General features: G+C 41.8%; 1 protein-coding gene across 3 annotated transcripts in view; it reads left to right on the forward strand.

The window, feature by feature from the left end:
• The window catches only part of LOC124615508 (EH domain-binding protein 1-like), a 206,554-nt gene that overhangs the window by 127,068 nt on the left and 63,669 nt on the right, over nt 1-15,817 (forward strand). For all 3 annotated transcript variants that reach the window (XM_047143464.1, XM_047143466.1, XM_047143467.1), the window contains 3 exons: nt 598-689; nt 13,598-13,670; nt 15,437-15,535. In XM_047143464.1, coding sequence (XP_046999420.1) covers nt 598-689; nt 13,598-13,670; nt 15,437-15,535 — 264 coding nt within the window. The remainder of the gene's footprint in view (nt 1-597; nt 690-13,597; nt 13,671-15,436; nt 15,536-15,817) is intronic.

A 15,817-nucleotide genomic window follows, 5' to 3' on the forward strand; every position in this document is an offset into this window, starting at 1 on the left:
CTGCCAAATGACAAACATGATGGGCATCCATCTGATAATGAAGAATGTGTATGGGGCATCATGTCTGTCTAAAACCACCATTGTGGAATGATACGTGACAAGGGGTGCTCCTGCTTCATGATGACACATTGTTCTCTTATTGCTGAAGTTATGCCAACTCCAGAGGGAGATGCTTGAGCACCCACCCTACAGTCCTGATCTCTCTTTGTGCAATCACCACACCTTCGGTCCCTTAAAAAGGGCCTTGAAGGGTCTATGATTTCTGTGGGCTAGGATGTGCAACAGGCAGTTGCAGACGTCTTCATGCAGCAGGACATGAAGTTTCACTGACTGTGTATCTTCAACGTGGTGTATCAGCAGGGTGATTGCCCCAATGCTCTCAGTAATTTTGCCTCTAATTGGCATACTGAGTCTGGACTGGAAGGACTGTGAACAGGAAGTTTTTGATCGCTCCTTATATAACAGAAATTAGCAAATCCTTTGTATAATATTACTAGGAGCCTTAGTTCCTGTTTCAGTTTTATAGACTTGCATTGTTCACAACTTAAAATAATTGTAGCTGTTCTATATCTCTTTTCGATCATTGTATGTTTACAGAGTAAATCTCCAGTAGCAAATACTCAGCGTCCAGTACTTATGACAAGGCGTCAACTGACTGATCCGTTTGCGTCGGATGAAGAAGATGAGAGGTGATGTTATGCTCTAAAGTAAACTATTACTAACTTACTATCTTGACCCTTCACAGAAGAGTATAAAATACAAAATTGTGAATTAATGCCCATGGTAATGAATTACATTAATTTTGGATAAATATCCAAATGTTCATAATGCAAAGACTGACAGACTGTCATAAGATTGACGAAAATAAATATTGCTCAAACCCCCACCCCGTCAAACCACACACACACACACACACACACACACACACTCACTCACTCACTCAGTCTCTCTCTCTCTCTCTCTCTCTCTCTCTCTCTCTCTCTGTCTCTGTCTCTCTCTTTTACATACTTTCTTTCTTTTGTTTCATGCATATACAAAATAGACACACAGATTCCACATACCTGCCTCATATCCCTCATTACAATATCAGTGGATTACATTATGGGAGAATAAGAATGAACGAGTGTTTATTGTTATTGTTATTATGCACATTATTATTATAATGCACAACAAAGGGTATTTTCAGAATTTTGGTTCTTCTGCTCCCCCCCCCCCCCCCCCCCCCCCACCCCCAATTACTTTCATTTCCTCAGAGCGGGTTTTTTTCCATTTGTTGGACCAAGATGCTCTAGTCTCCTGGAGTTTTTCTACCTGGGCAACTATCCAGTCATGAATTTTCTGCCGAAAAATGTTTGTGTCATTTTGTGTAGTTGTGTTCAACAATGTGTCTAGTTCATCTGGTTAGTTCCATTCTTTTAATGTACCATAAAATTTTAGCCCGTTTTTTTTTTTTTTCTATATATACAAATAAATGTTTGTATACTTTTCAGTTTCGTTATTTGCTGTAATCTTGTATGTTCTTTCTTAGTATAATTTTAACTTAAAATATTTTTAGTCAGTCATTTTTCTCTCTGTTGTTTTGGATTTTTTAATTCCTCTGTTTCTGGTTAAAATTAGTATTTCAGTCACCTAAAGATATTCTGGTTTGATAACAGTGTTGTAGTATCTCAGTTTTGCATATTTTGAGATGAATTTTATGCTATAGAAGTCTTTTGTAAGTATTAAGGCTATTTCCATTTTGGGGTACGAATTTTGCAACTAAACAGTGGAAAGAACCAGGATGGAATAATGACAATATTATGGAAAGAATAGATTGCTACTAACCACATAGTGGAAATGTCAAGTGCAGACAGGTACAAGAAGAAGACCACTAAACACTTGAGCTGAAAGACCATCTTCTAAAGCAAACACACACACACACACACACACACACACACACACACAAGCACAGCTCTCACACACGACTGCTGTTGAGGCCAGATTGAAAGCAACTGCGAATGGTGAGAGGAGCAATCTGGGTGGTGGTGGTGGAGGGGGGGGGGGGGATAGCAGGTTAAGGTTGGGGGCCAGTAAAGTGGTGCTTGTGGGAGTGTATAGGAACATGGTGGGGCAAGATAGAGCAGCTAGGTGAAGTGTGTGTGTGTGTGTGTGTGTGTGTGTGTGTGTGTGTGTGTGTGTGTGTGGAAGGGGGGGGGGGGGGGGGAGAGGAGTTGGAGTTGGAGGAGCAGGGAAGGGGACAGATGGCTGAAGGACAGTGTCTAATGAAGGTTGATCCCAGGGGGGGGGGGGGGGGGGGGGGGGTTACAGGAATATGGGATATATATTGCGGGGAGAGTTCACACATGCACAATTCAGAAAAAAATTATGTTGCTAGGAATGATGCAAGTGGCACCAGGCAGTGAAGCAGTCATTGAAATGGAGAACATTGTGTTGGGCAGCGATGTTCCTTATTTAAAGGCATGATGAGGTAATTGAAACCTTGATGGAGAATGTTATTCAGTTGTTCCAGTCATGGGTGATACAGGTGGTATGAGTCACAAGGGGAGTGCTCCTTTGTCACTGGACAGTGGGCCTCTGGGAGGGGGTGGGTGATATGAAAGATAAGTCATGGGAAATTTTTTTCTGTACGAGGTTTGGAGGATAATTTTGGTCTGTGAAGGCCAGAATGAGACTCTTAGTGTATCTGGAGGGGAACTGCTCATCACTACAGGTGTGGTGGCCATGGTTGGCTAGGCTATGTGGAAGGGATTTCTTGGAGTGGAAGTGGTGGCAGTGTCAGAGTGGAGTTTGTGGGTTTGATATGGATGGAGCTATTGATGTGGCCGTCTTTGAGGTGGAGGTAAACATCAAGGAAGATTGCTGTTGAGTTGAGGAGGACCAGGTGAAGTGAAAGGGGGTGGTGTTGATGCTCTGGAGGAATGTAGATAGGGTGTCTTCACCCTTGATTCAAATCACGAAGATGACATCAATGATTCTGAACCAGGTAAGGGGTTTGGGATTCAGGGTGGTTAGCAGGGATTCCTCTAGATGACCCATGAATAGGTTGGTGTAGAATGGTGCCATACGGGTGTCCATCGCTATATCACGCATTTGTTTGTAGGTGATGCCTTTGCACTGAAGTAATTATGGGTAAGAGTATAACTGGTCATGGTGACCAGGAAGGATGTAGTATGTTTGAGTCAGTCAGGCGTTCGAAAAGGCTAGTGTTCAATAGCAGTGATACTAGGGGCATCTGGGTATTAGTATACAGGGATCTGGTATCAATGGTAAAGGAGTAGAAACTGAGGACAGTTGGTGGAGGAAATGATTGGTGTTTTTTGTATAGGAGAGTAAGTTGCAGGTAATCAGCTCAAGTTGTTGGCCTGTGAGAGCAGAGATTCTCCCAGTGGAGGCACACGCTAACTAGCCACAATGGGCCATCCTGAGTAGTTGAGTTTGTGGACTTCAGGAAGCATGTAGAAGGTAAGAGGGCGAGGAGTGGTAGGCCTGACAAGAGAGATAGACTTGCAGGAGCAGTTCTGGGATGAGGCCAAGGATGTGAGGAGAGACTGGAGATGCCGCTGGATTTCTGGAATTGGGTCACTGTAGCAGGATTTCTAGGCGAATGAATCTGACAGTTGGTGAAGTTCCTCTGCTAGGTAATCCTTGCAGTTCAAAAAATAGTGGTGGCGCCTTTGTCAGCAGATAGGATTTTCAAAGTGTTCAAAAATTTCTCCCAGGAATTTAACCATAGATTGTGTACCTTTTAGTATTTCCATAATAATTGCCATGGCTATGATGTCTGGAACTTGTTCTGTCAGAATTAGCAGACCTATGATCCACTGAGTATTATTTATTGTTATGAGAATAGTCATTTCTCTTTTGACTATTCTTTGCTGCATTTTGTAACAACGCTTAACAACAGTACCACTACGATAAATGACTATTGATTTGCTCCTATGGCTAAACTGCAGCATTCACATTTTATCTGACAGTATTTCTCAGTTGTTCACAATTTAGTTTCTTGTGTAGTGTGTTGTTGTATTCATAGCCTTCCACTTCAACTGTACTAATTAGTTTCACTATGTTTTTAAAAATATGATCATGGTTTTTTAATACACAGGTATCTTCAGGCACTATTCTTGCTTCACTACCTAAAAAGTGCAACAGAAAGTCAGGTTGAAATATCAACAATATCAGAGAAAGGATAGATTGCTACCCACTGTAAAGATGACCCATTGAGTTGCAGACAGCCACAAACAAAAGACTGTTATGCATTTTAGCTTTCAGCCAAAGCCTTCTTCAGCGAATGAAACGCACACACATTCACACGAGCAAGCACATCCTACCATACTTGGTCATCCTTCAGAAATTTTAGGCCATGGCCTAGTGCATGCCTCTGTGCCTAACATTTCATCTCATAATGATCTAGACATCATCAGAGCCTGTGAAGACTCAGATAGTAATTTCAGAATCAAACAAGCTAAGCAAGCTGAACTGTTTATACATATCCCTACAATGACTGGATTGTGATATAGCCTTCGTAGTCTGATGATGTCTCCACATTATGAAGATAAGACATTAAGCACAGAAATATGCTGTATAACAGGACCCTTATCACAAAAATCACCAAGGATGCAAATCTCGGTTATTAAAACCTGCATTTTATGACCTGGTAATGCAGTTGGTGAATTTGCTGTATACCGTGTTTCTTTGTTCCTTATGTATTCTGCTAGCTTACGAAACTTGGCATTTCTCAGGTATTCAATTTGCCAATTTTATATTACGAGGGTGGTTTGAAAAGTTCTCAGAATCACCATGAGAGGTCAGTGCTAGCGCAATGAGTTGTTCACGTGATATTCATTTGATTGTTGCCTGTAAACACGTGCCATGTCAGTGCTCTTGGAGGAGAGCTGTGGTGGCTCTGTTGTTGTTCCCGTGTAGTGATTTGCAAAGGTGGAAAAATCGAGATTCAAGCAGTGATTAAGTACTTCGTAAAGAAAGGTATGAAAGCAAAGGACATTCATCTCAATTTCCAGAATACACTGAGGGACTCTGCTCCTTCATATTCAACTGTGGCCAAGTGGACAAATGAATTTAAATTTGGTCAGGAGAGTTTAGATGATGATCAGCACAGTGGTCGGCCAAGATGTGTGTCTACTCCAGAAATCATCGCAAAAGTGCTCAAAATGGTCATGGAGGATCACCAATTGAAAGTGCATGAAATTGCTCATGCTTGCCAGACATCATCTGAAAGGGTATATCACATTTTAACTGAAGAATTAGAAATGAAAAAATTATCTGGAAGATGGGTGCCGCAACTCTTGATGCGCGCCTGCACACACGTGCTGTCACTATGACAAAATTACACAAGCTAAGGTATGAATTGTTGCCACACCCACCTTATTCACCTGATATGGCTCTGTCGGACTTCCATCTCTTCCCAAAACTGAAAATTTTTCTTGGTGTATGAAGATTGACTTCAAATGAAGAATTGATTGCCAGAGTTGACTACTATTTTTCAGGCCAGGAGGAAACTAATTTTCGAGATGGGATCAAGGCACTGGATCATCGTTGGACCAAGCACATTAATCTACAAGGAGACTACATTGGAAAATTTTTAAAAAAAGTTTCAGTGATGCAAATATTTTTTTTCTATTCGATTCCGAGAGCTTTCCAAACCACCCTTGTAAAACCGAAACCTTGTGTGTACTCCTACAGCAGACTCCATGTGAGATGATCTGTATACTGGGTGCAGCTGCTTCACATGTCTACAATGTGATTTTGTAAATGTGTCTATGTTCAATGCATCTTCATACTCTGTAGATGGCTTTTGTTTAGGCCTATAGCCATTTGCACTTCATAGTCGAAAGCTGCCAAAAGTGCTACCAGGTGTCAAGCATTTCTGTAAGTTGACTCCACTGTAGGAGTGTCCTAGTAATAAAGAAAAAATGTCTTAAAATTTCATTCATGACACAGCATTTTTTCCTGCATCTCAGTGTTTATGGCGTCATATCTCCTGATCTGTATTTCACACATTGATATAATTTTGTAGATACATCCAGTGGCATGTGTGGATATAAAAGTAATGCATGATGCAGCAGTTTTCCTGCTTCTCATTGTTTGTGACGTCTATGTTCTGAAGTGTAAAAAGTAGACGGTTGTTACCCCCACAGTGATTGTTGTCTGACGGTAATGAATATATGTACCAAGTTTGGTTGACATTGGTCCAAAGGTTTAGGAGAGATGTGCAGAAAGCGCACACACACACACACACACACACACACACACACACACACACACACACACACACACTACTTTTAGAACATGTATGGGTTTTACACTGCACAATATTTTCCATAGGTAACATCCCAGTGACCTGATTATTAAATACACTACACCATTTCATGTTCATCTATACCCAAAGTACACTCTCCATAATCATTGGCTACTATTTCTTCAATGTTATATCATCATTCTCTTATATTTGTGGTTTCTGTAATTTTGTTGTTAATTTTAATTTCCAAATTGTCCATTCAACCATTAAGTTCATTACCCAATCCCTTCATTCCATCGCTTTGACCAGCATGGCAAGTGTGATGCTCCAATGCAACTAGAATTAAAATTCTTGTCGTCTTCCTTCATATCAATTTATGATATGCAATATTTTTACTTTGTTAGCTCATAAGTTAATTTCTAATTAATTAGTCATTACATCTATGCAGTTTGTGCATTCACATTTTATTAAAACACTTACAAGTACCTTTCCATCATAAACTTTATGTAAGAAGTTTGTTGATGCATGTTTTCATAAATATTGCTAAGCTCGAGTCTACAAAACTATACATCAGTTGAGAGTAGGCTATATATATTTATCATGAATCTAATATAGATTACTATGTTATAAGGTGAGACTATAATCAATAGTGTCTTTCTTTTTTAGTTACATACAAAACCAATTTGGTTCGATAATGTAGTATCCAACTGTTATAATGTCAAGTTGAACAAATATATTTCTAAGACTACACAAAACATGTAAGTCACAGATCAAGTAATCAAAGTAAGACGTGTGTACACTGTAATGCTCAAATCAGCACTGAGTCCAAGTCTAGCGGCCGCTGGCTGGCTGGTCGCTTAGGTGGCGCGGCTGCTGCATGGCTGGCAGACAGTGCCGCATGTAGAGGACACGCGTAACTGCGCAGCGGCACTTTGAAAGATCAGCAAGTCACAACACTTTTCCCCCCCTTAGAATTTTTTGCACTGGTCTTGATGGAGGTGGCCTGTAGATTGCTAACGTCCATAGGTGTTGTTTGACTGGCCATAAAGTCTCGAGGAGGCGGCTTCCCGTACGGACGGAAGTGTCCCCGATGATAATGGGTCGAATCTGCTGGGGCCCCTTGCCCCAATCTGCCCGTTGCGGCAAGTCCGGTTGTTATAACAGGAGGCATGGGCGATGTGTCGGCATCCATAGGAGAAGGAGGCAAGTAGAGTTGCTCCGACAGATGATGGTCGTCTGGTTCCTGCATGGGCACGTGTCCTGGTGGCGTCAGCTCTTGTGATGGCACCGAGATGATGGTGAGAGGATTGTGTTGTGAGTAATGAGAGATTCCAAGATCCCGAGCATCAGGTAGAGCCGAAGGTGGTGTAGCGGCATTTGGAACAGGCGTTGCCAGCACAAGAGGCCGAACCTGGTCCGAATGACGCACTGCAACACCCGTGTCCGTCTGGATTTCATACAGGCGTCAGCCACGGTGTCGTAAGATGTGGCCAGGACTCCATTTTGGCTGCCTGCCATATCCCTGTACCCATACAAGGTCGCCAGCGGTGAATGACCAAGCGAAGGCACCCGCTGCCATGAGGTGGAAGGCCGCAGAAGATGTAGTAGTGTGCAGGGCTGTCAGCCATGTAAGAGCTCAGCTGGGCTGTGGTCGCCCATGGAGAAGCGCATCATCAGCAGCAGAAGAAGTCAGGAGTTTCCTCATCTCAGCCTTAAATGTGCGGACCAGTCATTCAGCCTCACCGTTTGACTGTGGATGGAACGGAGGGGCCGTGACATGCATTATGCCGTGACGGGCACAAAAAACCCGCAAAATCGGAAGAGGCAAATTGCGGACCATTATCAGTAACAAGAGTAGAGGGAAGGCCTTTCAAGGAGAAAATGCGAGCTAGAGCATTGGTGATTGCTGCGGTGGTAGGCGGCATGCAATGGACAATGAAAGGAAAGTTAGAATAGGCTTCAATAACGAGAAGCCAAAAAGTACCTGAAAAGGGTCCCACGAAGTCAGCATGAATACGCTCCCAGGGCTTCTCAGGCAAAAGCCATGGTGACAAAGATGACTTCGGGGTGGCAGCCTGTGACGCACAAGGGCCGCAGGCAGCGACCTTGTGTGCAATTTCAGAGTCGATGCTGGGCCAGTACACATGACGGCGCGCCAGAGATTTTGTGAGAGAGACACCCCAGTGCCCTTAGTGAAGGAGGCGCAAGACCGAAGCACGCAAAGAAGCAGGTACCACAACACGCGCCGAAGCATTGTCGGTGGAAAGGAGGATAAAACCATCCCTAGCCGTGAGGCAGTAATGCAAAGCGTAGTAGTTCCACAACGGATCAGAAGTGTTAGCGGATGGACGATCTGGCCAACCCTTCTGAATACAGCGTAAAACCCGGGAGAGGGTAGGATCAGAACCCATAGCAGCCGCCAGCCGGTCCCCGGTGATGGGAACTTGTCCACAACCCGCTGCTCGGCAACATCCAGGTGGAAGCACAAAAGTTCGTCCCTATCGAATGCCAGATCAGAACCCATGGGAAGGCAAGACAGTGCATCAGCATTCGCATGTTGAGCCGTCAGCCGGAAATGAATCTCATAATTGAAACGAGACAAGTAAAGAGCCCAATGCTGGAAGCAGTGTCCAGCCTTGTCAGGAAGCGACGTTGATGGATGAAACAAGGAAACAAGTGGTTTGTGGTCCGTAACAAGATGAAATTTGGATCCATAGAGAAAAACCCCAAACTTATGAAGAGCATAAACAATGGCTAAAGCTTCCTTTCCAATTTGAGAATATTTTCGTTGGGCATCCGCGAGTGTTTTGGAGGCATAAGCAATGGGTTGTTCAGAACCGTCAGAAAAACAGTGCGCAAGGTCTGCACCAACCCTGTACTGAGAGGCGTCCGTGGCAAGAACAAGATGTTGGCCAGGTCGATAAGTAGCCAGACACGGGGCCTGTTTCAGCATAGTCTTCAATTTCTGAAAAGCCGCATTGCATGACGCGGACCAGTGAAAGGGCACGTTTTTATGGAACAGGCGATGCAACAGCTGAGCCACCGAAGCCGCAGATGGTAAAAACCTGTGATCGTATGCTATCTTCCCTAAAAAGGCCTGCAGTTCCTTAACAGATGTAGGGTGAGGAAGGGCATCGATCACAGCAACAGTTTGCTGAAGCGGACGAATACCATCCCGAGAGAGTTGAAACCCCAAGTACGTTATAGATGCCTGAAAAAATTTGATTTCTGAAGATTACACTTAAGACCGGCAGTAGGTAAGACATGAAAAAGTGTTTGGAGATTCTGAAGATGTTCTTCAGTGGGGGAGCTAGTGACAACAATGTCATCCTGGTAATTTATACACCCAAGGACAGCGAGCAATAATTGTTCCAAGAATCGCTGAAAGAGAGCAGGGGCTCTGGCAACCCCGAATGGCAATCGTTGGTATTGATAGAGGCCGAAAAGCGTGTTAAGGACCAGGAACTGCATTGAAGCAGCGTTGAGAGGAAGTTGATGATAAGCTTCTGACAGGTCAAGTTTAGAAAAATACTGGCCTCCAGCAAGTTTGGTGAACAATTCTTCAGGTCGGGGCATAGGGTAAGTGTCGATGAGGCATTGAGCATTTACAGTGGCTTTGAAATAGCCACAGAGACGAAGATCACCATTTGGCTTAGCAACGACGACGACAGGAGAGGACCACTCACTGGAAGTGACAGGAAGCAAGACCCCTGAAGCAGTGAGACGATCCGGCTCCCGTTTTACCCGATCACGAAGGGCCACAGGAATGGGCCGAGTCCGAAAAACCTTAGGCCGAGCAGTGGGTTTGAGCGTTATATGACTTTCAAAGTCATTTGCATGGCCTAACCCAGGAGAAAAAAGGGACGAAAATGTTGTCGACAAGGAATCCAATTGAGGATAAGGAATAGCATCAGAGACGATATTGACAGTCATCTATGGAGAACCCAAAAACGCGAAAGGCATCGAAACCAAAAAGATTCTCCACATTACTATGGTCGACCACAAATATGGGAACAGTGCAAACGACAGATTTGTCAGATACCTCAGCATCAAATTGGCCCAAGAGAGAAATCTTCTGTTTATTGTACGTCCGTAATTGCCTAGTGACAAGTGACAGGACTGGAGAACACAACTGAATATACGTCTGAGAATTGATGATAGTGGCAGCAGAACCAGTATCCACCTGCATGCGAACATCCCGACCGAGGATTTGGACAGTGAGGAAGTACCATTGACAGACAGCACAGAAGCAGAATCAGCATCACATACATGGACGTCAGGTATGCGGTCGGATTTGCTAATGGATGACACATGACCCTTCTTTTTGCATTTGTAACACACGGTCCAACGTTGGGGACAATCCTCCCACGAATGTTTCGTAAAACACCGCGGACATGAAGGAAGTTGCCATGGGTTTTGCTGCAGTTTCTTAGGAGTTTGTTTATGGTTAGGCCGAGGCTGCGCTTGGGAGCGTACTGCGGCCACGTCGGCCACCAGGGACACGCCGCACGCTTCGTCAACAGCGCACAGAGGTTGTCTTCCCCGACGTCACCCCATGCCTCTGTTTGTGCTCCAGTGGCGCGAGAAATTTCAGAAGACTGAGCGATGGATAGGACTTCGAGAGTCAGATTTACCAACTGAAGGGCACGTTGCTTAACTTCTTTGTTGGGTGCTGACTGGATAATAGCATCCCGTACCATGGAATTGGTGTAAGATTCTTTGTGAACGTCAGTAACAAACTGACACTTTCAACTGAGGCCGTGAAGTGCAGCAGCCCAAGCGTGATAGGATTGATTCAGTTTTTTTTGACAGCGATAAAAGGCAACACGAGAGGCTACCACATGCGTATGCTTTTGAAAATATACGGATAGAAGTGAGCACATTTCAGCAAAGGACAAGGACGCAGGATCCTTCAAAGGAGCCAATTGCGACAACAACCGATACATTTGAGGTGAAATCCATGAAAGGAACAGAGACTTACATGTTTGGTCGTCATGAAATGCCAAGAAGTGCTGTCGAAGACATTTTTCGTAATCAGACCAGTCTTCCGCCGTCTCGTCGTAAGGAGGAAAAGGAGGTAGAGACAATGACAAGACACACCCCGCATTTGATGCTGCGGTGAAATCACAAATCGCTGATGTGAGAAGCGTTTGCTGTTCTGTGAGACCTTGCAATAGTTGCTCTAAAGTAGCCATGGAAACCTGTGGGTCAACGATGAAAAAGAAATTTTCACGACCTCGTCGCCAATTGTTATAACGTTAAGTTGAACAAATATATTTCTAAGACGACACAAAATATGTAAGTCACAGATCAAGTAAACGAAGTAAGACCTGTGTACACTGTAACGGTTAAATCAGCACTGAGTCCAAGTCTAACGGCCGCTGGCTGGCTGGTCGCTTAGGTGGCGCGGCTGCTGCATGGCTGGCAAACAGCGCCGCATGTAGAGGACGCTCATAACTGCGCGGCGGCACTTTGAAAGATCGGCGAATCACAACACCAACATTAACAGAACAATAAAATTCCATTATGATCTCGTGATTGTGGACTGTTCCAGGTAGGCCTCCAGAATGCATCTAGTGAGCAGACAGCTGGATGCTCACCTGGAACAATAAAACATAAATCCTTATACATTATCATTAAAAAACAGTGATTATCCCATTAGGCAACACCTCACTTGTTTGAAATTTAGGCTCAGAGGGTTGATCCCTCACAATAACAGGAAAATTCCTCTGCATTCTGATGATCAGAGCTTAGTGTATGAATAGGTAATTTCCTTCTTCAGATACAGAGATTTTAAGGTTACTGACCTGTTTATTCAATGCCTCAGTAGTCTTCCAAATCTCCTCCTTTCCTTGCTGATGACTAAATAAGTGCTTTGAGTTGTTATCAAAGCTCTTAACACCAGGCCAGCACCTTATATATAAGCTCCGTTTAGCCTAATATAACTCTACAAGACTGAGTTTGTGTATATTGTTAATATGTAGATGCATGTGGAGTGAAGCTTTTGTAAAAATGCAATTGACTAATAGTTGTACTCTCAATAATAATCTAAAAGACATGAAAAATAGGTAACCCATATATGTTACTCACCATATAGCGGAGATGCTGAGTTGCGATAGGCACAAAAAAAAAAAAAAGATTCACTCAATTAAAGCTTTCGGGCATTAAGGCCTTTGTCAGCAGTACACACACACACACACACACACACACACACACACACACACATATATATAAACACAACTTGCACGCACATCAGCAGTGACTGTGTGTGTGTGTGTGTGTGTGTGTGTGTGTGTGTGTGTGTGTACTGCTGACAAAGGCCTTAATGCCCGAAAGCTTTAATTGAGTGAATCTTTTTATTGTGCCTATTACAACTCAGCAACTCTGCTATATGGTGAGTAGCAGCTTTCCTTCTCTCGTATTGTTGCATTCCATCCTGGATTTTCCATTGTTTGATTAACCCATATATATGTGCTAGAGAAGGTAGTTTTCTGATTAACTATAAACCATATGGTCTAAAAATGGCAAAAACTGCTAGTACTGCTTGATGGTGCATAATGTTGAATGTGCAATTCGATCATCCAAGGCCGCGAAAAATTTTCTGGAAACTTGAAATTTCTAATTAGACTATTTTGTAAACTAACATGTTAGTTTAGTGAAATTATGCATTTTCGTATTCAGAAACATCAGGGCAACAAAACTATTACATTGAATTTTGGAAAGAATAGGATTTATAGATTCTAAAATTCTAGACTGTGACAACCTCTTATGAGAATAACTTCTGAAAAATGACAATATTATGAAAAGAAAAGTTGTTGTTCGCCATATAGTGTAGATGGTGAATAGGAATATTGCATTTCATGATATTGGCATTATTCCATCCTGGATTTTCCATTGTCTAACTTCTGAAAGATTATGATTTTGAAAAAGAAACTGTTTTCCAAAAAGAGGGGGAATTATGGCTTTCAAACAAAGGATATCAATCTTTCAACAAATAATTCCTAGCAGGCTCAAATTTTCAAGTGCACATAGTTTGTGGGTATCATAAATGTTGAAAATATCTTAAAGTAAAATATATAATAAGCTCTCCAGCATCAGTGGCATGTAACCTACTTGGTGAACATTAATTTTAGAAAGTAACATCACATATAAGAATTTAAGGATTTCAGATACACACAGTATATTTATCATATATATAAAAGACCAAAAAAAGGAAAAAATACTTTGTATGAGGGATAGTATAAAATCACATAGAACACCTCTACATTGCTGTGTTATGTGTTGTAGTTGATGTCCCTCAGTATAGTTTTTAAAGGAACCCACCTGGGTTGTTTGTTTCAGTCCCAAAAATGATGGCGAAGAAAAGAAATCTCCAACAAATACGGTGTCCCTCTATCGCTTGTCACAAGACAATGTAAGTATTTGCTATATACTGTGCAATATAGTTGATATCCAAGCAGGTTTGTGGTTCATTTGGTGAGGAGAAACACATGATGGCAGTGTCCATATGGATTACTTAGAATATGGAAAGAAACGTACATGGAATATTGGGGGAAATATTAAGCAGAAAAGAAGTGTAAATAGTCCTTGCATACAGAGGGCAATGTTGGAAATGATGTCTGAATTTGAGTATAATTTTTCTTGAACTTCAGGATCCCACAAAGACAGAGAGACTATCAGATGTGGCAGTAAAAACCATATGTCGTGATATTCTGAATGACCAGCTTATAATTTTTCTTACTTATAACATTTGCAATGGTTATTAGTATGCTGATTAGGACCATGACCTTGATACCCTCACAGTAGTTACAGTGCCCTTTTTTGTATCAATCCACTAATGTAATAATCTCAGAAATTGTCAGTTTCAACATAGTTGTTAAAGTAATGCAGGTATCTTATTACTCTCCCATGGGGTACACCTGAAGCTACTTTCTCCTCATTAAGAATTATGTGCTGAGTTTTGTAGGTTGGGACTTGTCTGGTCCAGCCACAAAGCTGATCTGGTATTGCATACTCTTCTATTTTGTACATTAGGTGCCTCGTATGCCACTGTATCAAATATCTTCCAGAAATCAAGGAATGCTGGGCTTATCTTATTGTTGAACATAATGAGTTGAGCTTCACAAAATCCATGTAGATCCTTCAGAAGAGATTTTCAGTCCCTTAGTTATAATACAAATACATAAAATATGATTCATAATTCTATAACAGATTGATGCTTTCAGTATGCCCCATAGTTATGGGTATTTGTCCAATCACCCTTCTTGAAAAGTGGAGATTGACTATCACCTTTTTCTAGTCACTTTGAACTATTCATTGCTCCTGTAACCAGTGATAAATTTGCTGATAGAAAGAGATAAATATTCTATGTAAGATTATGTAGGAATCACATTTGATTCATCTACATTTTCTCTTGTGTTAAGTCATTTTAGTTGATTTTCTGTTCCACAATCACTTATCTCAGTATCTCTGAGTGATAGATAGAATTTTACTTTCAATGGTTCTCAGATTTACCTCCTTATGGCTTTCTGGCTTTGTTCACTTATTGTTTGCGAATGCGGCTTTGACACCATTTAAATCTCTGATGAATTACTCATTGCTTTTGTAGCAACTTTCCGACATGGCGATTGAACCACTCCTCACAATCTTTCTTGGCACAATTTATAAACTGTTTTATACAGTATTCGTAAATTTTATGTATTAATACTCCATCTTTTTAAACTCTGGAAATGAACTTTGGATGTTATTTACCCATATAATCTGCAAAGTTTATTTATTTTCCCCACTTGGCGAGGGGGAAAATTCCTTCAACAGATTCAGTTAAAGATAACCATTTGATATTGTTGGCTGTATGACCTTGAGGGAAGGCTCCACTCCCTAATGGGAAAGGTAATCCTGCTTTGCACACTTGGTACCTTTCTGTTCTGAAGTGTATTGTATTTTAAATGCATGTGAGAGAAGAGAGAGGGTGAAGCCCTGTCATAGTTGAAGCTGTAACAGCATAGTTGTCACAGACTTCCTCCTTTGTGTTTACTAAATTAGTATGTTTGTATGTTCTTTGGCAACTGGATATGCCTGCAGTGTTTGGAAAATTGGTATCTACATTTGTGAGAAATATGTAAGTAATCCCTTAACATGTTTAGTGATAGCTACATTGATGGGCTTTGTTTCTGTTTTCAGCAATCTGTTAAATCATATGACACGAAGATGAACAAAGAGAATCCAGACTTGCAGGACCAGCCTGCTTCACCAGCCCATAGTGAACCACTTACGCGGCATGTAAGTAATTACTTTGCTGTGAATATTAAACTGGTGTGTGGTATTTTTGTAGTAGTAAAAAAGTGTACTTTCTTATTATAGCATCCAGTTATGTTTCCTCCCCTTGCCATGCTTATAACATTGTTTGTATTTGTGAGATACTGTTTTATTTGTAGACACCGTGATATTGTTTTGTTTGTCTAGATAAAGTTGAACTTTTTGCTTTCTGAAAAATAGAACAATATGTCATTCACTGCATGTGAGTTTTCTTCACAACTAAATATGTAATTATCCATTATGAGT

The sequence above is a fragment of the Schistocerca americana genome, chromosome 5 (assembly GCF_021461395.2).
Source record: "Schistocerca americana isolate TAMUIC-IGC-003095 chromosome 5, iqSchAmer2.1, whole genome shotgun sequence".
Taxonomy (NCBI): Eukaryota; Metazoa; Arthropoda; class Insecta; order Orthoptera; family Acrididae; genus Schistocerca; species Schistocerca americana.